At 44.4% G+C, this 27,257-nt stretch overlaps 1 protein-coding gene across 2 annotated transcripts in view; it reads right to left on the minus strand.

The window, feature by feature from the left end:
- ACER3 (alkaline ceramidase 3) overlaps positions 1-27,257 on the minus strand; it is a 57,497-nt gene that overhangs the window by 18,197 nt on the left and 12,043 nt on the right. For both annotated transcript variants that reach the window (XM_070749491.1, XM_070749492.1), the window contains exons 2-5: positions 10,255-10,365; positions 8,502-8,554; positions 5,101-5,153; positions 2,191-2,272 (exon numbers count right to left, since the gene is read on the minus strand). In XM_070749491.1, the coding sequence (XP_070605592.1) occupies positions 2,191-2,272; positions 5,101-5,153; positions 8,502-8,554; positions 10,255-10,365 (299 nt within the window). The remainder of the gene's footprint in view (positions 1-2,190; positions 2,273-5,100; positions 5,154-8,501; positions 8,555-10,254; positions 10,366-27,257) is intronic.

A 27,257-nucleotide genomic window follows, 5' to 3' on the forward strand; every position in this document is an offset into this window, starting at 1 on the left:
CCACCCTCCTTGTTTTCCGCAAGAGTCTTAAGACTCATTTATGCAGCCAAGCTTGGGACGATTAGATCCTTGCCCCCTGGCTGATGAATGTGTGAATGAAAGTTGATTGAATGGTAATGACTGTTTTTTTATGATTTGGGTTTTTTTTTTTAGATTTTATATTTAGTTAATTGGTTTTAGGAAGTTATGCATTGTTTTATTATACATTGTGAGCCGCCCCGAGTCCTCGGACAGGGGCGGCATAAAAGTCCAATTAATAAACAATTAATAATAATAATAATAATAATAATAATAATAATAATAATAATTTATTGGATTTGTATGCCGCCCCTCTCCGTAGACTCGGGGCGGCTAACAACAATGATAAAAACAGCATGTGACAATCCCATAATAAAACAGCTAAAAACCCTTATTTATAAAAACCAAACATACACACAAACATACCATGCATAACTTGTAATGGCCTAGGGGGAAGGAATATCTTAACTCCCCCATGCCTGGCAGTATAAATGAGTCTTGAGTAGTTTATGAAAGACAGGGAGGGTGGGGGCAATTCTAATCTCTGGGGGGAGTTGGTTCCAGAGGGCTCTTCCCCTGGGGCCCGCCACACGACATTGTTAAGTCGACGGGACCCGGAGAAGGCCAACTCTGTGGGACCTTATCGGTCGTTGGGATTCGTGCAGTAGCAGGCGGTTCCGGAGGTAATCAGGTCCAATGCCATGTAGGGCTTTAAAGGTCATGACCAATTGTGACCGGAATCTGATCGGCAGCCAATGCAAGCCACGGAGTGTTGAAGAAACAAATAAATAAATTTACTGAGTCATTCATTTTCTGTCTTTAATCAAAAGTTGAACAAGTTCATCATTTAACTTAAGAGACTGAGTTAGCCTGATGCATTAAGCCACACACATAGATACACACCCCAAATTAATCACAGTTCAAATGAAACAAGCTCTGTGAAGGCAGCTATTAAAATCTTATAATTTGGTTAATAGTACTGAAAGCAAAAACCAGTTAATCTGGAAGATGTCCGAGAGGGATGGAATGGGAGGGATCCTGGTTTAGCCCAACCTTTGCAAAGTGAGGACTCCCTTCCTACAGACTCTGGATCAGGGTGTGTTGGTTTTTTTCCCAATTTTAAGCTGGGTGGACTTAAACTCCCAGAATTCTCCAGCCCGCTGTGACTTGCTGGAAAATTCTGGGAGTTGAGGTCCACCCAACTGAAAAGTTGAAGACATCGAGTAGCAAAGCTGCAGGTGTTTCTCAGTTGGGAAAGTTCACCATTGCTGCAATAAAAAACACACACAAATGCTCATTTAGTGACCATTTAAAGTTTGATTTGATTTGATTTGATTTATTGGATTTGTATGCCGCCCCTCTCCGGAGACTCCGGAAAGTTATGATGGTGCTGGAAAAAAGGGAGCTTATGACCACTTTCCCATCGCCACTGCGGCCAGAGTCACCTGATCCGAATTCGGATGCTTGGCAAATGGTTCATATTTACGAGTGATATTCATCTCCGCCCACGAATCTGGTGTCTTTGCTTCTCTTAATCCTGTACTCCTTTATACAGTTCCGATAGTAACCCGTCAGGACCTGGGGTTTTATTGTTTTTCTGATTTTTTAAACTGCGTCTGTTAATTCTGACATTCTAATATTTCGTTCAGCATATTTTTTTTAATCTCCTCTGGAATTTTGGGGAATTCAGCTTTCTTAAAATTTTGTTGTATTTTATCTTCTGTACTACAATCATCCTTTTTATATAGTCTTTTTTTAAGAGAAGTCATAAATTATATTTTTCTTTTGTTCATTTTGATAAAATATATTTCCCATTTCATTTTGTAGCTTCCAAAGCTTTTCCCTCCAGCCTTAACGAGGCGGTAACGGTCTTCCCTGCTCTTCCCGCTCTGCAGGCTTTCTTCCATTGCTCCTCCCTCCAAAGAATGTTTTTTCCAACCCTAAGGTCTTTGCAAGCTTGTTTTCATCGCTGCTTGCTCCAAATAAGGTTTTTTCCCAGCCCTAACTAGGGTTTAAAATAATGTGCTGGAGCTGATCAGACTAAGGATGCTAGCCAGATGAATACCTGGTAGGTAGATTTTCCTCCCCCAAAACTAAGGTGTGCCTTATGCTCCGGTGCTTCTTATACTCCAAAAATTATGTTAAATTTTAGGTAAGATCAATCTCGCTTACTATGCTGACGCCAATGCTGTAGGCTAGTAGTAGAAAAAGAAGAGGGTAGTTGATTGTTTTCTTGTACTTGAAGCATTCATACCTGAAACGAATATGAAGAAGGATTAAGGATGCAAAAAGAAGACAAAATAAAGCCTCCACACTCAATTTGTCCTCGAGCTTTTGAACGGGAGCAACAAAACCCATTGGTGCACTTGTAAATTCTCTGCAGAGTGTAGGATCCGGATGGTAAAAAGGATCTTATTGTAAGTTTCTGCCGATGTGGAATTATTATTATTATTATTATTATTCATTAATTTTATAGGCCACCCATCTGGTGTTGTTTAAGTGGATCTGGGAGGCTTACATTATCATAATACGTAGGCACATAAAAACTGTTTAAAGTTAAAATTACAAGAAACAACACATGAAATTAAATCATATGGAAATGGAAAAGCAGTATAAAAGTGAAGTAATAATGTAAATGATGTATTATAATATAAATAGGTAAATAGAGAATGGTATAAGTATTTCATGCTAATGAATTTTAATATGTATAAGAAAGGCATGCCAAAATTGTTAGGGAAAGGTAGTAAATGCATACGTCTTTGTTAATTTGCTTAAAGTTCCGAAACAGCGTTTGCTAGGAGAGGGGTTGTAAAGAACCCCAATACAGTATATGTTTTATGTTTGTGTGTGTTTTGTATTGCGTTATGCAAAAGAAATATGAAAAAAATGAAAAAAACCTGATTAAAATTACGAAAGATTAGAAGGCAGACTTCGAGGTTATGGGAAGTGGCTGAGATAGAAACATAGAAACATAGAAGTCTGAAGGCAGAAAAAGACCTCATGGTCCATCTAGTCTGCCCTTATACTATTTCCTGTATTTTATCTTAGGATGGATATATGTTTATCCCAGGCATGTTTAAATTCAGTTACTGTGGATTTACCAACCACGTCTGCTGGAAGTTTGTTCCAAGGATCTACTACTCTTTCAGTAAAATAATATTTTCTCATGTTGCCTTTGATCTTTCCCCCAACTAACTTCAGATTGTGTCCCCTTGTTCTTGTGTTCACTTTCCTATTAAAAACACTTCCCTCCTGGACCTTATTTAACCCTTTAACATATTTAAATGTTTCGATCATGTCCCCCCTTTTCCTTCTGTCCTCCAGACTATACAGATTGAGTTCTAGGATTCTGCAGAAAATCTGATAAATTTTCAAAGCCATGGTAACTGGGAAAAGGGGGAGAAACCCCCCCCCACCAGATTGTACCTTTCCCAAATGAAGGGCATCGGAATCTATCCCCGTGTTTCCATTTTGTTTTCACCTTCAGTGAACCTGGATTGCAAACTTGTCAAACTTGTTTCGATCCGAGGCATACCCTATTTTAGTCATTCTTAAAAAGAATACTCTTTCTACTCATAACGAAAGAATGCTGTGTGTTTCTTTTTCCCCTCCTCTAAAATTAGATCCATGTAATAATAAAGCAAGAGGCGTGGGATATATACCAAGAACAAAATGGTTTCACATTAGCAAAAGTACTGCCTTGCGAGGAAAATCTCCCTGCTTCTTATGTTAACTAGTGTTATAAAAGGAAAACCTGAGAGTTGTTGCACATTTTAGTATAGCTAAGAGGAGAGAAAGTAAAATGGGATAAAATCAAACGTTCAAAGCACATTAAGAGGTTTGCAGCTCTCATGAATTGTTACAAGAACAGTTTTTTTCCCCAAATGCCATCACTCTGCTAAACAAATAATTCCCTCAACACTGTTAAACTATTTATTAAGTCTGCACTACTGTTATTAGTTTTTTCTCATCATTCCTATCACCAATCTCCTCCCACTTAGGACTGTATGACTGTAACTTGTTGCTTGTATCCTTAATACTTTTATTAATATTGTTTCCTCATTGCTTATTTGACCCCTATGACAATCATTAAGTGTTGTGCTTCAGGATTCTTGAGAAATGTCTCTTTTCTTTTATGTACAGAGAGCATCTGCACCAAAGACAAATTCCTGTGTGTCCAATAAAGAATTCTAATCAATGTTCTATTCTATTTTCTTTTCTTTTCTATTCTATTAATTCTATATCCTATCCTATCCTATCCTATCCTACAAGAGCACCGATTTTAATCACCTTTTGATAAATTTAATACCAAGAAAACTCATAATCAGCTTATTTTGTGTTGGGGGGGCGGAGGGGGAGAAAGTTGTTTCAACAGGTTTAAAGGGGGAAAAAAGACTTTGTTTGAGAGTGACTGGGCAGGGGAAAATGATGCTTATTTTTTCTCTCAATGTCGAGCAATGGCATTCAACCCCCTAGCCACTTCTCTTTCCAGGAAGTTTCAATCTTTTAAAAAATGTGAAGGCTAAAAATTATTTTAAAAAATAACCAACTGAAAAATACGTTTTGTGCGCAGTATCTGATTTCTTTATTGACATACAAGTTACAGACAATAGTAGTTTCCAAGAATCCCCACCGCCTTGCCTAAAATTAGGCGCCAATCAAGAGAAGGTGAATTCTAGTCTCACCTTAGGCATGAAAGTTGCCTGGGTGACTTTGGGCGAATCATAGTAATTTCTAGCCCTTAACTTAACTATGAAAGACAGCTTGGGTAAGTTTGGGTCAATCACTAGGAGGTGATGAGTTGTAGTTCTGTGAAAATCGTGCCATGGAAGCTGGATGGGTGACTCTGAGCCAACCACCAGGAGATGGGGAGTTCTAGTTTTGCCTTAGCCATGAAAGCCGCTTGGGCGACTGGGCAAAGTACGTGGGGATGGAGAGTTCTAGTCCCTTCCTGCAAATGCACCACTGTATCTCTCCAACAGCTGTTTCAGCACCCATGTCTGTCTGAGTGAGATAAAGGTTAAGTCTGCGAGGAACTCTTCACTGTTAATTATTTATGAAAGAGAAACCAATGATACTTACAAGCAGTAGACAAAAACGCAACAACTGTAGATCATGGGCAGCTCGTCCAATAGCTGCAAAAAATAAAAATTAAATAAATAAATGGATGCTTACAGAAAAGACTCAAAGAAAGATAGCAGCACCCAAGATGGCAAAAATGCACAAAGTATTCAGAGCAAGGCAACTTTTAGTGAAAATTACATTTATTTTTTTTTAGGAGAGGGGGGGGGGGGGCTAAGAATTGTAATGGAGAAACATAGAAGTCTGACGGCAGAAAAAGACCTCATGGTCCATCTAGACTGCCCTTACACTATTTCCTGTATTTTATCTTACGGTGGATCTATGTTTATCCCAGGCATGTTTAAATTCAGTGACTGTGGATTTACCAACCACGTCTGCTGGAAGTTGGTTCCAAGCATCTACTACTCTTTCAGTAAAATAATATTTCCTCACGTTGCCTTTGATCATTCCCCCAACTAACTTCAGATTGTGTCCCCTTGTTCTTGTGTTCACTTTCCTATTAAAAACACTTCCCTCCTGAACCTTATTTAACCCTTTAACATATTTAAATGTTTCGATCATGTCCCCCCTTTTCCTTCTGTCCTCCAGACTATACAGATGGAGTTCATGAAGTCTTTCCTGATACGTTTTATGCTTAAGACCTTCCACCATTCTTGTAGCCCGGCTTTGGACCCGTTCAATTTTGTCAATATCTTTTTGTAGGTGAGGTCTCCAGAACTGAACACAGTATTATTCCAAATGTGGTCTCACCAGTGCTCTATATAAGGGGATCACAAACTCCCTCTTCCTGCTTGTTATACCTCTAGCTATGCAGCCAAGCATCCTACTTGCTTTTCCTACTGCCCGACCACACTGCTCACTCATTTTGAGACTGCCAGAAATCAGAAGATGCAAAGGAGATGGACCCAAAGTTTTCCATACTTTAAATCGGAGGGCAGTTGTGCAAGGGAATTAATGTTATTTTTAAAAATCCAGTTAAGCTGTTTTACCACCACAACCGTCGAGTGCTCCCTTAGAATTGTGAGCAGCTCTGAAACTGGGTTTTGGCAATTGGGTCACTAAGATTTGTCAATTCGCTGGGCCGGGAAACGATACTTTGAATTGAATGCAGTATTGCGTCAATGGTGTAACTACTTGTAGGGGTAAGAACATCACAACCATTTTGATAACACACTCTGGCCATGCTCTGCTGCAGCTTCAATTTACAACCATTCAAAGTTACAACAACACAAGGGAAAAAAGTGACTTAACAACTGTTCCTCACACATTCTCTGCCATCCCCTTCTTATTTGGCCCTCAATCTTTCCCAGCATTGGGCTCTTCTCTAGGGAGGCCAAAGTATTTGCTTTTCCTCTTCAGGATCCGGCCTTCTGAAGAGCAGTCAGGGTTGACCTCCTCTGGGACTGACCGCTTGGATTGCCTTGCAGTCCAAGGGACTCGCAGGAGTCTTCTCCAGCACCAGAGTTCAAAGTCCTCCATGCTTTGGCGCTCAGCTTTCCTTATGGTCCAAGTCCAACTTTCACAGCCGTCCATTGCAACTGGGAAAACCACAGCCTTGACTATACCTGTATAGTGATATCTTGTCTTACAAACTTAATTGGTTCCGGGATGAAGTTCTTAAGGTGAAAAGTTTGTAAGACAAAACAATGTTCCCCATAGGAATCAATGGAAAATCAATTAACGTGTGCAAGCCCAAAATTCACCCCTTTTCCCAGCCGAAGTGCCCGTTTTTGCGCTGCTGGGATTCCCTTGAGGCTCCCCTCCATGGGAAACCCCACCTCTGGACTTCTGTGTTTTTTCGAAGCTGCAGGGGAATCCCAGCATCGCAAAAATGAGCACTTCCCTGGCAATGGAGGTCCAGAGGTGGGGTTTCCCAGCGAAGGGCGCATCAGTGAAATCGCAGCATCGCAAAAACACCGAAGTCCTTGAAACCCCACCTCCGGACCTCTGTGTTTTTGCGATGCTGCGATTTCATTGAGGCTCCCCTCACTGGGAAACCCCACCTTTGGACTGTGCTTATTAAAGCACAGGTGCTTCGCTAGCAACGGAAGTCCGGAGGCGGGCCATCCCAGCGGCGGCAGTGGGTTTGTAAGGTGAAAATAGTTTGTAAGAAGAGGCAAAACAATCTTAAACCCCGGGTTTGTATCTCGAAAAGTTTGTATGATGAGGCGTTTGTAAGACGAGGTATCACTGTACAACATTTCTGTTGGCAGGGTGATGCCTCTGCTTTTCTGTTTGCTGTCCAGCTTTGTCAAAGCTTTCCTCCCTAGGAACAATTGCCTTTTAATTTATTGGCTGTAGTCCCCATCTGCGGTGATGGGGACTACAGCCAAGAGCCACGGTGGTGCAGTGGTTAGAGTGCAGTACTGCAGTCTACTTCTGCTGATCACCAGCTGCCAATAGTTTGGCAGATCGAATCCCACCAGGCTCAAGGTTGACTCCTCCTTCCGAGGTGAATAAAATGAAGACCTAGATTGTTGGGGGCAATATATGCTGACTCTGTAAAACCGCTTAGAGAGGGCTGTAAAGCACTGTGAGGCGGTATATACAGTGATACCTCGTCTTACGAACCTAATTCCTTCCGTGACCAGGTTCATAAGATGAAAAGTTCGTAAGATTTCCATTGTCAGCCGAAGCACGGGGATTCCCCTGAGGCTCCACTCGCTGGGAAACCCTACCTCCGGACTTCCGTTGCCAGCCGAAGCATGCGGATTCCCCTGAGGTTCCCCTCGCTGGGAAACCCTACCTTTTTATTTTTGCCGGCGCTGATTGGAATCCCAGCGAGGGGAACCTCAGGGGAATCCCAGCGCTTCGGCTGACAACGGAGGTCTGGAGGCGGGGCATCCCAGCGGCTCAGGCTCAGGCTCGGAAGGTGAAAATAGTTCGGAAGAAGAGGCAAAAAAATCTTAAGCACCGGTTTTGTATCACAAAAAGTTCGTATGAAGAGGAGTTCATAAGACGAGGTATCACTGTATGCCTAAACGCTATTGATCTTGGAGCCCAGGAAAATAAAATCTCCATTTCTTCCCCATCTATTTACAAGGAATTGAGAGGGCTGGATGCCACGATCTTACATTTTCTTAATGTTGAGTTTCAAGCCAACTTCTGCACTCTCCTCCTTCCCCCACATGAAGAGGCTCTTTCGTTCCTCTTCACTTTCTGCCGTTAGCGCAGTATCATCGTTCTTTGGCGCTCAGCCTTCCTTGTGGTCCAACTTTCACAGCTACACATTGCAACTGTGAAAACCACATCGCCTTGACTATACGCACTTATGTTGGCAGGGTGATGTCTCTGCATTTGAGTATGCAGTCTAGCTTTGCCATGGCTCTCCTCCCCAGGAGAAAGCGTCTTTTAATTTCCTGGATGCACTGCCCCATGTAAGTAGTTCAAGGGCTACTCACCTGCATCTCATACTTCAGGGTCATGTGGAAGCACCAGGAGCCCAGGCCCACAGCTGAAAGCCAAGTGAGAAAAGACTGAGAGAGGGATTTCAAACACAACTATTGCTTTTGACACGTTGACACGTTTACCCCCCACTCCTTTTTTCCCTCTTAATTTATGTATCGTATATCACCCCTGCTCACCAATAAGATGTCTCAGAGAGGGTGTGTATGGGTGTCTGTATCTTACAAAGAATAAAAAGAGGTAGGCAGGTAGCCCTCGACTTACAACAGTTGATTTAGTGACTGTTCAAAGTTAATAAGATTTTTTTTTAAATGACTTATAACCGCTTTTCGGAATTTGTAATTTCATAGACAGTAAGTCTCTGTGATATGGAGTCCAGGAAATTACAACTGGTCCTCGACTTACAACCGCAACCGAGCCCAAAATTTTCCATTCTTAAGTGACACATTTGTCAAATGGGTTTTGCCCTATTTTAGGACCTTTTCTTGCCACGGTCGTTAAGGGGACCACTGCAGTTATTAGGTGAGTCAACTGGTTGTTAAATGAATTTGGACCCCCCCACTCTCCAGGAACTCTGCAACCATCATAAAACAGTAACCAACTGTCAAGCATCCGAATGTCACTCACGTGACCACGAGGATGATGCAATGGTTGTTAAGTATGGAAAAATGGGCCTAAGCCACATTCTTCGGTGCCCTTGTTAAGTTTGTTGTAAGTCAAGGACTAGCTGTACTCTGTTCAGAGGTATCTGGGCGCCCCATTTGTTTGAGTATCTGTACAGGCACCAAGTTAAGGGTCTGAACCAGAGGTGGGTTTCTCCCAGTTTGGGCAAACCGGTAGTGACCCACTGATGATGTCATCATGATGTCATGGAACCGGTTTGGTCGGTGGCTGCTGCCATCTTTTTAATATATATATATATATATTAATATATATATAATATATATATATATTAATATATATATATATTTAATATATACGTGTATATTAATATATATATATTGGCCAAAATAAGGCCGAAATAGATCTATCATAGTCTCCCTTAATTTTCAAATTCAGCAAAAAACATGTGACACATATATAGATAGAATTGTTGGCTATCAATAAAATTAACTGCCCTGGAAATGGCCCTGGGTTGAGCCGAGAGGCAAATAAGGAGCTGTGATGTTCCTTCAATACACCAGGGTGATTCGACACAAAAATATGTAACCCTTACCTGGTACAGAGCTGAAGGGATTGAACACTGTAGCCTAGAGGGTAATTCTCTACCTTACAAGACAAAGGTTGCAGGTTCAAGTCCCAGTGGGTATGACTAGCTGATGAGGCCAAAATAAGGCCGAAATAGATTTATCCTAGTCTCCCTTAATTTTCAAATTCAGCAAAAAAACATGTGACACATACACACACACACACACACACACATATATATATGTAAATTTTTTGCCCCTCAAATTTTTCCCCTGGGCTTTTTTTCTTTTATGACCCTTGTTGGCACAGTGGTTAGAGTGCAGTACTGCAAGCTGCTTGTGTTGACTGCTGGCTGTATTTCAGCAGTTCAAATCTCCCCACCAGTTCAAGGTTGACTCAGCCTCCCGTCCTAAAAGGCTAAAAGTTTTAACAATGCCACATTATTCCAGCTCTATTTTGTGTGGCACACAGGCCGGGCATTCAAACTAGGGAATCCCACTGAAGCCGGAGAAAAACCATTCGGTCGGACCGCGTCATAGAATGGAAGAGAGGCTCACGTACCTGTGACACACAAGTAAGCCAGGATGTAGCGTTTCTCAAGGCCATCTTTGTAACTCTGAATTGCACCGTAGATGGGAGGGAGGATGAAAATCAAGTTGCTAACAGTGTTCCCTGCAGAAACGAAACCAAAACAACAAGGCATCAACAGCATTAGAAACATAGAAACATAGAAGACTGACGGCAGAAAAAGACCTCATGGTCCATCTAGTCTGCCCTTATACTATCTCCTGTATTTTATCTTAGGATGGATCTATGTTTATCCCAGGCATGTTTCAATTCAGTTACTGTGGATTTACCAACCACGTCTGCTGGAAGTTTGTTCCAAGGATCTACTACTCTTTCAGTAAAATAATATTTCCTCATGTTGCCTTTGATCATTCCCCCAACTAACTTCAGATTGTGTCCCCTTGTTCTTGTGTTCACTTTCCTATTAAAAACACTTCCCTCCTGGACTGTATTTAACCCTTTAACATATTTAAATGTTTCGATCATGTCCCCCCTTTTCCTTCTGTCCTCCAGACTATACAGATGGAGTTCATGAAGTCTTTCCTGATAGGTTTTATGCTTAAGACCTTCCACCATTCTTGTAGCCCGTCTTTGGACCCGTTCAATTTTGTCAATATCTTTTTGTAGGTGAGGTCTCCAGAACTGCACACAGTATTCCAAATGTGGTCTCACCAGCACTCTATATAGCGGGATCATAATCTCCCTCTTCCTGCATGTGACTTTACAGCCTATTCAACTAAAAGGAGGGAGACACATTTCTCTTCTCCTACAATTAGGCTATGTGTTGCTAAGTTAAAAAAACATAAATGAATGACAGGGAGAGCAGAGAAGCTTGGAATGACTTCAGCGGGCACAGCAGTAGACAAGATACTTACCATGTTTTCCCAGAAAATATTAGACCCTGCCTTATATTTTTTTTGAACCCTGAAATAAACGCTTGGCCTTATTGCCATGCACTCAAAGCCTAAGGGGGCCTATTATCAGGGGAGGTCTTATTTTGGGGGAAACAGTGTGTACGTATATATATATATTTGCTTTTGTAGATTAGAAATGTAATAACATTTTTAAAAATTTACACACACATACACAACCTTAGAACATAAGAACAGCCCTGCTGAATCAGGCCAAAGCCCATCGAGTCCAGCATTCTGTATCCCACAGTGGCCCACCAATAGTCCATGGGAATCTTGAGCAGAAAGAGAAGGCAAGACCCTCCCTTTCCCTTGACCCCCAACAAATGGGACTCAAGGGAATCCTGCCTGCCTCAACCAACATAGAGGCGGCACATGGACATCCGTTTCCATAACCACCTATACACTTGGCCTCCATGAATCTGTCTCATCCTGCCTTGAAGCTCTCCAGGCTGACAGCTGTCACACCTCTTCTGGAAGTGAATCCCATCAACCACGGACCCTCTGGGTGAAGAAATATTTCCCTTGATTTGTCCTCTCTTTCTTACTTGTGAGCTTTAGGGAGGGCCCCCTCGTCCTAGTATTGTGTGATAGAGAAAATAATTTTTCTCTATCCACCTTTTCTATCCCATGCATGATTTTATACCCTTTGATCAAGTCACCCCTTCAACGCCGTCTTTCAAGGCTGAAGAGACCAAGGCGTTGCAACCTGGTTTCATAAGGGAGGGGCTCCATTTCCTTGGTCATTCTTGTTGCCCTTTTTTTTGCACCTTTTCCAGTTCCATTCTATCCTTCTTGAGGTGCGGTGACCAGAACCTTCATTTTCAATTCAGCAAAAATATGTTACACACACACATATATGCAACATATTTTTGCTGAATTTGAAAATGAAGGGATACTAGTATAGATCTATTTTGGCCTTGTTGTGGCTGTTCATCTACCTATACCCTCACAACAAATATATATGTGTGTGTGTGTGTGTGTGTGTGTGTGTACACATACACACATATGCAAAAAAATAAATAACCAGGTTAGAACCAGGTTACTTATGGGACCGTCTTCTGCCTCATGCATCTCAGCTACCGGTCAGGTCCCATAGAGTTGGCCTTCTCCAGGTCCCGTCAGCTGGCGGGACCTAGAGTAGAGCCTTCTCTGTGGCAGCCCCGGCCCTTTGGAATCAACTCTCCCCAGAGATTTGTACCGCCCCCACCCTCCTGGTCTTGCCAGCAGGCTTGGGGCAGTTGAACACTGACTCTGTGCCGGCCATAAATATAAGAGTGGAAATGGAATGAATGTGAATGATTGGGGTTTTTTTAATAATTGGGGTTTTAGATAAAATTTATATTAGTTTTAACTAATGGGTTTCTCACATCTTTTTGTATTGTTCCTGCTTTCTAAGCCGCCCCGAGTCTATGGAGACGGGTGGCATAGAAGTCCAAACAATAAATAATAAAATAAATAAATAAATATCAGGGGAGGTGTTATTTTGAGGAAAGCGATAACTGTTTCCTTTACAAAAGGGGGAATGAATTGATCTTCTTCATTCCCCAGTATAAAAAAACCTGGTGCAATAATTTAAAAAAGCAATTTTATGAATATTGGCCAACAGTCAGAACAGTTACATCCTTTTAAGCAGTGTTTCAACTATATATACACATACAGTGTTCCCTCGATTTTCACGGGGGATGCGTTCCGAGACCGCCCGCGAAAGTCGAATTTCCGCGAAGTAGAGATGCGGAAGTAAATACACTATTTTTGGCTATGAAGAGTATCACAAGCCTTCCCTTCACACTTTAAACCCCTAAATTGCAATTTCCCATTCCCTTAGCAACCATTTAGATCATTACTCACCATGTTTATTTATTAAAGTTTATTTAAAAAAATATTTATTAAAGTCGGATGAAAGTTTGGTGATGACATATGACGTCATCGGGCGGGAAAAACCGTGGTATAGGGAAAAAACCCGCAAAGTATTTTTTAATTAATATTTTTGAAAAACCGTGGTATAGACTTTTTGCGAAGTTTGAACCCGCAAAAATCGAGGGAACACTGTACACACACACACACACACACATACATGCATACACACACGCAAGCAAATATGTTTCCTGCAAATAAGAACCTGCCTTATATTTTTTTTAAGCCTGAAATAAGCGCTTATGTCATGCACTCAAAATATTACAGGAAGTCTTATTTTGGGGTATATTATCTATCTATCTTATCTATCTTATCTATCCTATCTATCTATCTATCTATCTATCTATCTATCTATCTATCTATCTATCTATCTATCAATTTTTTTACTCGTGCAGTCTACAGGTCCTCAATGGAAGGCAGGCTAGCAGCCCTTGTTTTCTCTGCAGTTCTGATTCTCCTCTGAAGTCTGTGTCGGGTTTTTTGGGTTGCAGAACCGAACCAGAGAGTTACAGAGGTGCAGATGACAGACTCAGTGATTCCTCTGTAGAAATGGATCAGCAGCTCCTTGGGCAGTTTGAGCTTCCTGAGTTGGTGCAGAAAGAACATTCTCCTTGAAGTGGTGTAAGGTTTCCTGTCTAAGCAGGGGGTTGGACTAGAAGACCTCCAAGGTCCCTTCCAATTCTGATTCGATTTGATTCTATATTCTATTCTATTTTGAATTCTATTATTCTATTACAGTAATCCCTCGCTACGTCGCAGTTCATCTTTCGCGGATTTGCTACTTCACGGGTTTTCAAAGGGGCCTTAAAATCCATTAAAATTCATAAAATTTGTCTACAGTACTACTGTACTCTATAAAAGAAACTGGTAGGATATCACATGTAGTTCCAGCTGAGAAACATTATAGAACGACTGTTTAATGTAGAGGGTGGGTTTTAAAAGTCCAAATACTCGTTAAATACATTAAAAAATATCTTTCCTCTACTTCACGGAAATTCGTTTTTCACAGGTGGTCTTGGAATACAGTGATGTGCCAGTGCCTGGAGGCTGTTGGGGCCTGGATGGGTGTCAACAGACTCAAACTCAACCCTGATAAGACGGAGTGGCTGTGGGTCTTGCCTCCCAAGGACAATTCCATCTGCCCGTCCATCACCCTGTGGGGGGGGGAACTACTGACCCCCTCAGAGAGAGTTCGCAACTTGGGCGTCCTCCTCGATCCACAGCTGACATTGGAACACCATCTTTCGGCAGTGGCGAGAGGGACGTTTGCCCAGGTTCGCCTGGTGCACCAGTTGCGACCCTTTTGGACCGGGAGTCACTGCTCACAGTTACTCATGCCCTCATCACCTCGAGGTTTGACTACTGTAATGCTCTCTACATGGGGCTACCTTTGAAGAGTGTTCAGAAACTTCAGGTCATGCAGAATGCAGCTGCGAGAGCAATCATGGGCTTCCCAAGGTATGCCCATGTTACACCAACACTCCATAGTCTGCATTGGTTGCCGATCAATTTCCGGTCACAATTAAAAGTGTTGGTTATGACCTATAAAGCCCCTCATGGCATCAGACCAGAATACCTCCGGGACCGCCTTCTGCCGCACGAATCCCAGCGACCAGTTAGGTCCCACAGAGTGGGTCTTCTCTGGGTCCAGTCAACTAAACAATGTCGCTTGGCGGGACCCAGGGGAAGAGCCTTCTCTGTGGTGACCCCGGCCCTCTGGAACCAACTCCCCCCTGAGATTAGAATTGGTCCCACCCTCCTTGCCTTTTGTAAACTTCTTAAAACCCACCTCTGCCGCCAGGCATGGGGGAATTGAGATACTCTTTCCCCCTAGGCCTTTACAATTTTATGCATGGTATGTCTGTGTGTATGTTTGCTTTTACAATAAGGGTTTTTACCTGTTTTAATATTGGATTGTCATATGCTGTTTACTACTGTTGTTAGCCGCCCTGAGTCTACGGAGAGGGGCGGCATACAAATCCAATAAAATCAAAATCAAATAAAATAAAATACATCCCCCGCGAGAAATGAGGGATCACTATATTCTGAATTCTATTATTCTATAAATCAATTCTGAATTCTATTCTATTCTATTTTGTATTTTATTTTATTCTATTCTATTCTGTATTCTATCCTATTCTATTCTGTATTCCATTCTATTCTGTATTCTATTCTATTTTATTCTGTATTCTATTCTATCCTATCCTACTCTACCTCAACACTATCCAATCCTGGGAATCAAGAGATTATGTACATCTAATGTACACCTCGGTGCTTTCACCCCTTGTTGAATTCCGATGACAAACATTTTTCAAATAGCTACTCTGTGTAATGTTGTGATGAGATGCTTGTGGGCGGTGATGGAGAAAGCCAGCATCCAGCTATCAAAGATGGTGTAATTAACACCGAAGTCAATTAGCCCTGTTGACTTGATATTCATCAAGCTCTAAGCGGATAAAACCCCGGGGGAGGAAAAAGCCGCAGGGAGAGTTAATGATTGGATTGAGCAAGGAACTCCATGGTCTTTCAAACTTCCTTCCTTCCTTCCTTCCTTCCTTCCTTCCTTCCTTCCTTGCTCGCTCCCCTTCCTTCCTTGCTCCCTCCCTCCCTTCCTCTCCTTCCTTCCTTCCTTAGCGAGCAACTGTAGAGAATAGTTGTAACTCAGGATAGTCGTCCTTCTTAGGAGAGTCTGTTAATTAAATCAGTGTTTCCCAACCTTGGCCACTTGAAGATATCTGGACTTCAACTCCCAGAATTCTTCCCTGGGAGTTGAAGTCCAAATATCTTCAAGTGGCCAAGGTTGGGAAACACTGAATTAAATGACCGTTCAGACACGGCACTGAACAAAGTTTACATCACCGTTTCTCGCAATTGCAACCATTGCACACATCCCTGTGGTCAGGGGGACAAAATTCAGACCCTTGGCAACTGATTAATAGTTATGGTGGACGCAGCGTCCTGGGGTCATGGGATCTGCTTTTCCGACCTTTGGAGGAGCAAAGTCAATGGGGAAGCCAAGTTCGCTTGACAACCGTGTGACCAGAGCCGAGGAGGGACAATGGTGTGAATGCAGTAGTGCAAGCTAATTCTGCCGACTGCCAACAGTTCGATTCTCACCAGGCTTAAGGTTGACTCAATCTTCCATCCTTCCAAGGTGGGTAAAATGAGGACCCAGACTGTGGAGGGGGTGGGGGGGCATAGGCTGGCTCTGTAAATTGCTTAGAGAAATAGAAAGCACTGTGAAGCAGCATATGTCTAAACGCTATTGAGAAGGAAGGAAGGAAGGAGCGAATGGGTGAAAAAGGAAGGAAGGAAGGAAGGAAGGAAGGAAGGAGAGAATGGGTGAAGAAGGAAGGAAGGAATAAGGAAGGAAGGAGGGAAAGAAGGAAGGAAGGAAGGAAGGAGCGAATGGGTGAAAAAGGAAGGAAGGAAGGAAGGAAGGAAGGAAGGAAGGAAGGAAGGAAGGAAGGAAGGAGAGAATGGGTGAAGAAGGAAGGAAGGAAGGAAGGAGAGAATGGGTGAAGAAGGAAGGAAGGAAGGAATAAGGAAGGAAGGAAGGAGCGAAAGAAGGAAGGAAGGAAGGAAAGAAGGAGCCATGGTAGCACAGTGGTTAGAATGCAGCACTGCAGGTAGATTCTGCCCACAGCCAGCAGTTCGATCCTGATCGGCTCAAGGTTGACTCAGCCTTCCATCCTTCCGAGGTCAGTAAAATGAGGACCCAGATTGTTGTGGGAAAGAGGCTGACTCTGTAAACGGCTTAGAGAGGGCTGGAAAGCACTGTGAAGCAGTATACAGTGGTACCTCTACCTACAAACGCCTCTACTTACAAACTACATAAGATCCAGATGCTCAAGATTTTTTTACTTCTTCTCAAGAACCATTTTCCACTTACAAACCCGAGCCCCCAAAACTGTGACCGGAAAAGGCAGGGAGAAGCCTCCTTGGGGCCTCTTTAGGAATCTCCTGGGAGGAAACAGAGCTGGAAAAGGCAGGGAGAAGCCTCCGTGGGGCCTCTCTAGGAATCTCCTGGGAGGAAACGGGGCCGGAAAAGGCAAGGAGAAGCCTCCGTGGGGCCTCTCTAGGAATCTCCTGGAAGGAAACAGGGCCGGAAAAGACGGGGAGAAGCCTCTGTGGGGCCTCTCTAGGAATTTCCTGGGAGGAACCAGGGCTGGAAAAGGCGGGGAGAAGCCTCCATGGGGCCTCTCTAGGAATTTCCTGGGAGGAAGCAGGGCCGGAAAAGGTGGGGAGAAGCCTCCGTGGGGCCTCTCTAGGAATTTCCTGGGAGGAAACAGGGCCTCCACCCTCCCTGTGGTTTCCCCAATCACACACATTATTTGCTTTTACATTGATTCCTATGGGAAAAATTGCTTCTTCTTACAAACTTTTCTACTTAAGAACCTGGTCACGGAACGAGTTAAGTTCGTAAGTAGAGGTACCACTGTATGTCTAAAGGAAAGGAAAGGAAAGGAAAGGAAAGAAAGGAAGGGAGGGAGGATGGAGCCATGGTGGCACAGCGGTTAGAATGCAGCATTGCAGGTTGATTCTGCCAACAGCCAGCAGTTCGATCCTGACCAACTCAAGGTTGACTCAGCCTTCCATCCTTGTGAGGTCCCAGATAGTTGGGGGCAAGATGCTGGCTCTGCAAAAAGCTTAGAGGGCTATAAAGTCCTCTGAAGCCGTATATAAATCTACGTGCTAATTCTATTGCTGTTGAGTCTGCCTTCCATCCTTCCGAGGTCGGTAAAACGAGGACTTGGCTTTATTGGGAGCAAGATGCTGACTCTGTACACCTCTTACAATAGGGCTATAAAGGCACTGTGAAGTGGTATATAAATAATAATAATAATAATAATAATAATAATAATAATAATAATAATTTATTGGATTTGTATGCCGCCCCTCTCCGCAGACTCGGGGCGGCTAACAACAATAATAAACACAACATGTACAATCCAATAATAAAAAACAACTAAAAACCCCTATTATAAAACCAAACATACACACAAACATACCATGCATAACTTGTAATGGCCTAGGGGGAAGGAATATCTCAACTCCCCCATGCCTGGTGGTATAAATGAGTCTTGAGTAGTTTACAAAAGACAGGGAGGGTGGGGGCAGTTCTAATCTCTGGGGGGAGTTGGTTCCAGAGGGCCAGGGCCGCCACAGAGAAGGCTCTTCCCCTGGGGCCCACCAAACGACATTGTTTAGTTGACAGGACCCGGAGAAGGCCAACTCTGTGGGACCTTATCGGTCGCTGGGATTCGTGTGGTAGCAGGCGGTTCCGGAGGTAATCTGGTCCATTGCCATGTAGGGCTTTAAAGGTCATGACCAACACTTTGAATTGTGACCGGAAACTGGTCAGCAGCCAATGCAAGCCACGGAATTTTGAAGAAACGTGGGCGAATCTTGGAAGCCCCACAATGGCTCTCGCGGCTGCGTTCTGCACGATCTAACTGCTATTCCTGTTGCAACTAACTTAACAACTGTGGTCATTTCCTGAACAGGAAAACTGTAAAAAAAATGGGGACAAGCTCACTTAACAACTGTCTCGCTTAGCACCAGAAAGGGCTGGCCTCAATGGTGTACCGGATTGCTTTGCCAACAAATGTTTCACCATCCACTTCTACGCTCGCTTGTCAAAACACAAAAGGCGTCACGGGGGGATAAGAGAGAGGGAAAAGGCTGAATTATACTTGTCGCCTAGATTAGGAATGCAAGCCTGCAGAAAAAGGAGGAGGCTCAAGAGAACTCAACCGCAACAACGCAAGAGAAACTCACAACTGCAATCGAAGAAGGGCACAAGATCACCAGGCACTTACAGTACCGGTGAGCTGTCCAGCCCATCAAGATAAGGATTGAACAATTACGCTTTAAGAGGCAAATACGTAGGTGTTTCTATTTGGCTAGAAGCAGTTTAAATTTAAATTTAGAAACGTTTTTTGTTTCTTTGTGTGTTTGTTTAAAGGCAGTCTTTCCCAACCTTGGCCACTGGAAGGTATTTGGATTTCAACTCCCAGAATTCTAGGTGTTGAAGTCCAGATAGCTTCCAGTGGCTAAGGTTGGGAAACACTGGTTTAAGGCTTATAAGGCTGCCCAGTTCAAGCAGTGTGACTCTGGACAGAAAGAACAAAACAATAAAACCATCTAATGATTCCCACCATACAATTCAATTTATATTGTATATATTGTATTTTTCATACTATAAAATGCACCAATACATTTGCACGCCCCACTTTTTTGCAAAATTAGGTCTGTTTTTTTGCAAAAACGGGGGTATTGCCTCCCCCCAGCCCCCAGGATCACTCTACAGGTCTCCCAAACCCTCTGCGCACCCAATTTTTGCAAAAGGTGGGCCCATTTTTCACCTGGTTTTTTCCTGCAAAATCGGAACGTGGGAGCGGGGCTTTGGGAGGCCAAACATGGCTGTGTTCGGTGTATAAGAAGCACTGACATTTCCACCCTTTTTTACAGGGAGGAAAGGTGTGTCGTATACTCAGAAAAATACAGTAACTACAAAAGATAAGACAGGCTATCTAGCATCCAAACAAAACCCAACATTCACATTAAGGTATAAATATCACCATCATGAATTCGTATCTTACAGCTTGAGCAAAATATACCATATATACTCGAGTATAAGCCGAGTTTTTCAGTCCCCAAAATGGGCTAAAAAACCCTACCTCGGCTTATACTCGGGTCACCACAAGAGGGCGCCCTGCGGGAGCCTGGCAGACATTGCTGGCTTGGGCGGGTGAGGGAGCTATGGCAGGTGCCTGCTGAGGCAGCTTCAGGGGTGCCTTTGGGAGGGCTGGACGCAGGGACTGGGCTGTGGAGGTCACGCTTTTACACCCTCCGCGGCTCCAACTTTCAGTTAGGAAAGAAGGGTGAACGCGGAGGAACAATGCCGGAGCCGAGGAGACGCCTTAAAGGGTTTTTAATTTTTTTTGCTTTTTTACCTGCAAAGGCCGGAGCTCTCGGGGCTATGGTTGGCTGGCGCCTTTGCTCGAGCCGGGGAGAGGAGGCACCTGCCCTACCCCTCCCACAGCTCCGACGGGCGTGCGAGAGGGGGAAAAGGCGATGGGAAGCTGGTGAGTGGATTCCTGCTTCTGTCTTCTGCCCCCCCCCCCCCGACCTTACCGGCTTCCCATCGCCTTTTTCCCCTCTTGCGCGCCCGTTGGAGAGGTTGGCTGGCGCCTTTGCTTGAGCCGGGGAGAGGAGGCACCTGCGAGAAGACAGAAGCTCCAGTTCTAAGGGCAAAGGCAAAGGTCGCTCCGAGCGAAGCGGCTGTGCGAAGGGTGGGGCAGTTGCCTCCTCTCCCCGAGTCAAGCAAAGACGCCAGCCAACTGCTCCGACGGCGCACGAGAGAGGGGAAAAAGGCGATGGGAAGCAGGTGAGGTGGGGGGGGGGGGAGGACTCCTGAAGCAGGAATCCACCCCCTAACCTCACCATCGCCTTTTTCCCCTCTCTCGTGCGCCGTCGGAGGAGTTGGCTGGCGTCTTTGCTTGAGCCGGGGAGAGGAGGCGACTGCCCCATCCTTCGCACAGCTGCTTCGCTCGGAGCACCCTTTGCCTTTGCCCTTAGAACACGTTGACAGAAACGCCGGGGGGGGGGGCGGGGGGGAGAGAGAAAGGGCGCACACAGACGCGCTCTCTCTCTTCTTCCCCACTGCCCAAAAGCCTTTAGCCACTAGGGGAAGGAAGTACCGGTACCTGTAATCCAAGCTGAAGGAACTGAGTGCGCACGAGAGAGAGGCAGAGAGAGATAGGAAGGGACGCAAAGGTATTGGCACCCATGGCCTCTGAAAGGGAATGAGACCCAAGGGGGAGCGTGGACTTACGGTAGATGCACGTGATGGGAGGAAAGCGGCCAATGAGGAAAAGGGTGCCGTAGTCGAAAATCTCTATTCCAGAGGAACTTTAGTGTGAGGGGGAGAGGGAGAGAAGCATGGGGCCACCTTTGGAAAGTGTTCGGAAACTTCAGGTCGTGCAGAATGCAGCTGCGAGAGCAATCATGGGCTTTCCCAGATATGCCCATGTCACACCAACACTCCGCACTCTGCATTGGTTGCCGATCAGTTTCCGGTCATAATTCAAAGTGTTGGTCATGACCTATAAAGCCCTTCATGGCACTGGACCAGAATACCTCCGGGACCGCCTTCTGCCGCACGAATCCCAGCGACCAGTTAGGTCCCACAGAGTTGGCCTTCTCCGGGTCCCGTCAACTAAACAATGTCGTTTGGCGGGACCCAGGGGAAGAGCCTTCTCTGTGGCGGCCCCGACCCTTTGGAACCAACTCCCCCCAGATATCAGAGTTGCCCCCACCCTCCTTGCCTTTCGTAAGCTCCTTAAAACCCACCTCTGTCGTCAGACATGGGGGAATTGAGACTTTTCCTGCCCCTAGGCTTATAAAAATTTATGCATGGTATGTCTGTATGTATGATTGGTTTCTTAAATTGGGGTTTTAAATTAACTTAAATATTAGATTTGTTTACATTGTATTATTGCTGCTGTTAGCCGCCCCGAGTCTGCGGAGAGGGGCGGCATACAAATCTGATTAATAAATAAATAAAAATAATAAATAAAATAAAGAAGCGTTGGCAACATGCATGCGTGTTATAACCCCCCAACGGTGCTGCTTTGGTTTCCCCGCGGGTGCCTGCAGGAGCTAGAGGCAACATGTCCATTCTTTGCAAGTGAGCAAAAAGGGCAGAGATCGCACGATCAAACTGGTAGGGACAACTAAGGCATGAGTTGCGTCTGATACCACTTTGACGGAGTTATGTAACCCCCCCTTCTAAAACTGGGCAAGTTGGCAGCATCTTGCGGGTGGTGATTTCTTCAAGTTTGAATGCAGGGGTTCTCAGCTTTGGGCAATTACGGTACCAGTACAGTAGAACCCCGACTTACGAGACTAATTGGTTCCGGAAGGAGGCTCGTAAGTCGGAACGCTCGTATGACGAAACATTGTTTCCCATAGGAAACAATGTAAAGTCAATTAATCCGTGCAACAACAAAAAAACCCGCTGCCGCCGAACACGGAAGTTAGCGTTCAGAGACAGCTGCGAAGCGGCGCGCGTGTTTTAAAACGTGGCAGCCGGCCTGGGGGGCTAGGGGGCTTCCCCCTGAGCCCCCCAGGCCGGCTGCCACGTTTTAAAACACGCGCGCCACTTTGCAGCTGTCTCCTGAAGCCGAACGCGGAAGTTAGCGTTCCGGCTTCAGGAGACAGCTGCGAAGCTGCGCGCGTGTTTTAAAAGGTTGCAGCCGGCCTGGGGGGCTTGCCAGCCCCCCCCGAGCCCCCCAGGCCGGCTGCAACCTTTTAAAACACGCGGGATACGAGCGCCAAGGAGCTGTCTCCTGAAGCCGAACGCGGAAGTTAGTGTTCGGCTTCAGGAGACAGCTCCTTGGCGCTCGTATCCCGAATGTGAGCTCGGGAGGCGAACAAAAATGTCGCTCCCCTCCCAGCTCTTATCTCGAGTAGCTCGTAAGTAGAGCTGCTCGTATGTCGAGGTTCCACTGTATACCGTATTAAGACGGGTCGACCTCAGCCCGGGAGAGGCACCTGCTCCACCCCTCCCACAGCCGCTTCGCCCGGAGTGCCCTTTGCCTCTCAAACCAAGAGGAAGGAGAACGGGGCTGGCGGCTGAAGAAGGGGGCGGGCACGGTGGTGCTGGCAGCAGCCTGGCTTCTTTCGCGGTAGCCCCGAGGGAAGCCTTTGCCGGTCCCTTTTATGAAAAGCAAGAATAAAAAACACCTCAAATTTGCCTTAAAGGCAGCGCCGTTATCGTCCCTCTACGCCATCTTTCTTTCTTACATTGGAATTTGGAGCCGCAGAGGGTGGAAAAGCGTGACCTCTGCAGCCCGATCCCCACGTCCGACTCTCAAAAATGGGACTTCTGGTCCTTCTGTTTCGCCACTTCTTTTGGCACCCTCTGATCCGAATGCATGGAGCAATGCAATCTGTTGCAAACTCCCTGAACAATGCAATCTATTGCAAACTCCCTGAGCAAAGCAATTGCTCGAGAGGGATTGGGCGGCAAAAGTGCACGCCCACGCATGCGCGGTTCCCCTCAGTTCCAAGTTTGTTCCAAGCATCTATTACTCTTTCAGTCAAATAATATTTTCTCAGGTTGCTGACTCCTATGGGTGTGGATGCTGAGTACGGTATGTCTTTTTCATTTTAATATAGTCATTCTAACTGACCGTAACGCCCTAATTATCTTAAATGAATGAAAGATGACAAAACTAAAAATGAAAGTGGGATTACCAAAGAGCGAAAACTCAAGGCTGCAATCCTTCCTCAGAACTAGCGCAGTCTATATTCAGTATACAGTAATTCACATGTAAAAAGGAGTTGAATGACGAGAGAAGCAAAACTGCAAACCAAACCATTTCTCGGGGGGGGGGGAATAATAAATGGGAAAAATGTCTGGGCTTTCTCAAAAGCTGTCTGCTAATTCCATCTCTCCAAACGCCGCTAGCACTGGATTTGCTATGCGTGAACTGTGTAAGCTGTTTCTATGCAGATTAAAAGGACGTGAAAACTGCAAGTTTTTCTTCCAGAGATGCAAAAATGTTATGCTTCATGAACCGCCACAGCTGTACGAGAACTTCCCTTTCCAAAGGTTACTGGGGGCTGTGGAGCCGGAGATACATAGGGCGTGTCCTTAAGGCCAGTGATCGCCAAAAAAGCCTCTAGAGTTGTCAACCTGATCCTACGCAGCTTCTGCTCAGGCAACCTCACCCTACCCACAAGAGCCTACAAAACTTTTGCCAGACCCATCCTAGACTATTGCTCATCTGTCTGGAACCCATACCACATCTCAGACATCAACACCCTTGAAAACGTCCAAAGATATTTCACCAGAAGAGCCCTTCACTCCTCCACTCGAAACAGAATACCCTACGAAAATAGACTAACAATCCTGGGCCTAGAAAGCCTGGAACTATGGCGCCTAAAACACGATCTGAGCATTGCCCATATGCTGCAATGTCTTACCAGTCAATGACTACTTCAGCTTCAACCGCAATAGCACAAGAGCACGCAACAGATTCAAATTTAATACGAAGCGCGCCAAACTTGACTGTAAAAAATATGATTTCAACAATCGAATTATCAAAGCGTGGAACTCATTACTGGACTCAATTGTGTCAACCCATAACCCCCAACATTTCTCCCTTAGACTCTCCACGATTGACCTCTCCAGGTTCCTAAGAGGCCAGTAAGGGGCGTACATAAGTGCACTAGTGTGCCTTTCGTCCCCTGTCCAATTGTCTTTCCTTTCTTTCACCTATCTTATATATTCTCTTCCTTTCATATATCCTCTCCTCTAAGTTCACTTTCACCCTCTTTTATATTATCACATGTCTATTTTTCTTCCTATGTATTTGTGTATTGGACAATTGAATAAATAAAATAAATAAATAAATAAATTCTCACAGGCAGAAGGGCATGGACCAAATTTTTTTAAAATAAAAGCATCAACACTGCTCATATCCTTCTGCTTTTCCAACATAAGGGTATATAAAAAAAGGTCACATCAGAACGTGCTGTTGTGGCCACTCGCTAAAAGTCCAATCTAGTCTAGATGCCTGAACCACAAGTATTAATGCTACTTATTTTTTTATATTGTATTTATCTCCTGCCTTTGTTGCTTTATAAGTAACCATGGGCATTGAACATAGGTAATACAGTGATCCCTCGATTTTTGCGGGTTCGAACTTCGCGAAACGGCTATACCACGGTTTTTCAAAAATATTAATTAAAAAATTATTTGCTGTTTTTCCCCCTATACCATGGTTTTCCCTGCCCGATGACGTCATACGTCATTGCCAAACTTTCATCCGCCTTTAATAAATATTTTTTTAAATAAACTTTAATAAATAAACATGGTGAGTAATAATCTAAAGGGTTGCTAAGGGAATGGGAAATTGCAGTTTAGGGGTTTAAAGTGTTAAGGGAAGGCTTCTGATACTGTTCATAGCCAAAAATAGTGCATTTACTTCCGCATCTCTACTTCGCGGAAATTCGACTTTCGTGGGCGGTCTCGGAACGCATCCCTCGTGAAAATCGAGGGAACACTGTACTCCTTCCTCCATGGAGAAATACTCAACATCTACTAACTTGTACACTGAGTTGGACTCAGAAAGAGCGACTAGCCCAAAATCACCCAACCAGCATAGCTAAAACGGGACTAGAACTCCCTGTCTCCTGGTGATCAACCCAAAGTCACCCAGCAAGTTATTATGTCTAAAACAGGACTAGAACTCGCCATCTCTTGGTAGTTGGCCCAAAGTCAGCTGCTTTCATGCCTGTGATGGGATTAGAACTCAAGGTCTCCTGGCAATCATCCTGAAATGACCCAGAGATGGCTTTCATGACTAAAGTGGGATTATAACGCATAATCTCCTACATTATGGGGTGGGCAGTGAAACCACAGGGAAGAATTAGATCCAGAAGGTCACAATGGAAATCAATCTGGAAATGAACTTCAGATTAGGAATTAATAAATGATATTAATTCATGTGGATACACACACTGTGCGTGTGTCTGTGTGTATGTACCCTTATATAGTGGTACCTCTACTTAATAACGCCTCTACTTACAAACTTTTCTAGATAAGAACCAGTTTCCACTTACAAACCCGAGCCTCCGAAACTGTAACCGGAAAAAGCAGGGAGATGCCTCCTTGGGGCCTCTCTAGGAATCTCCTGGGAGGAAAAGGGCCAGAAAAGGCGGGGAGAAGCCTTGGGAGGAAACAGGGATGGAAAAGGCGGGGAGAAGCCTCCCTGGGGCCTCTCTAGGAATCTCCTGGGAGGAAGCAGGGCTGGAAAAGGCGGGGAGAAGCCTCCGTGGGGCCTCTCTAGGAATCTCCTGGGAGGAAACAGGGCTGTAAAAAGCGGGGAGAAGCCTCCGTGGGGCCTCTCTAGGAATCTCCTGGGAGGAATCAGGGCTGGAAAAGGCAGGGAGAAGCCTCCGTGGGGCCTCTCTAGGAATCTCCTGAGAGGAAACGGCCTCCACCTTCCCTGTGGTTTCTCCAATTGCATGCATCATTTGCTTTTACATTGATTCCTATGGGAAAAATGGCTTTTTCTTACAAACTTTTCTACTCAAGAACCTGATCATGGGATGAATTAAGTTTGTAAGTAGATGTACCACTGTACATATATGTTTTTTTTCTGTCTAGTCTGCTGCCTTGCGGACAGACTGCCCAGGTTCAAATCCGGGTGGGGGTATGGCTAGCTGATGAGGGCTAAATAGCTTGAAATAGATCTATACTAGTCTCACTTCATTTTCCTTGTCAGCAAAAATGTTCATACATACAAGTATACATGCATACAGTTTATTTATCCCTTCAGAATAATACTCTATTATCAAGCAAGGAATGATGATTGCAGAGAAAGGAAGCTAGTGAAGAATTTTTATGTTAGATATATTAAAATGGTTAAAATAATTCCATATCACACCTTGTGTCCAGTTACTTATCGTTCGCCATCACTGCTTTGGGGCATTTCAGAAGAGAAGGATTTAGGGGTAGTGATTTCTGACAGTCTCAAAATGGGTGAGCAGTGTGGTCGGGCAGTAGGAAAAGCAAGTAGGATGCTTGGCTGCATAGCTAGGGGTATAACAAGCAGGAAGAGGGAGATTGTGATCCCCTCATATAGAGCGCTGGTGAGACCACATCTGGTATACTGTGTTCAGTTCTGGAGACCTCACCTACAAAAAGATATTGACAAAATTGAACAGGTCCAAAGACAGGCTACAAGAATGGTGGAAGGTCTTAAACATAAAACGTATCAGGAAAGACTTCATGAACTCGATCTGTATAGTCTGGAGGACAGAAGGAAAAGGGGGGACATGATCGAAACATTTAAATATGTTAAAGGATTAAATAAGGTTCAGGAGGGAAGTGTTTTTAATAGGAAAGTGAACACAAGAACAAGGGGACACAATCTGAAGTTAGTTGGGGGAAAGCTCAAAAGCAACATGAGAAAATACAATTTATGCATGGTATGTTTGTGTGTATGTTTGCTTAGTAAATGGGTTTTTAAAAAATATTTTAAATTATATTTAGATTTGTCATGAATTGTTGTATCCTGCTGTGAGCCGCCCCGAGTCTGCGGAGAGGGGCGGCATACAAATCTAAATAATAAATAAAATAAAATAATA

Source organism: Erythrolamprus reginae, chromosome 4 (assembly GCF_031021105.1).
Source record: "Erythrolamprus reginae isolate rEryReg1 chromosome 4, rEryReg1.hap1, whole genome shotgun sequence".
Taxonomy (NCBI): Eukaryota; Metazoa; Chordata; class Lepidosauria; order Squamata; family Dipsadidae; genus Erythrolamprus; species Erythrolamprus reginae.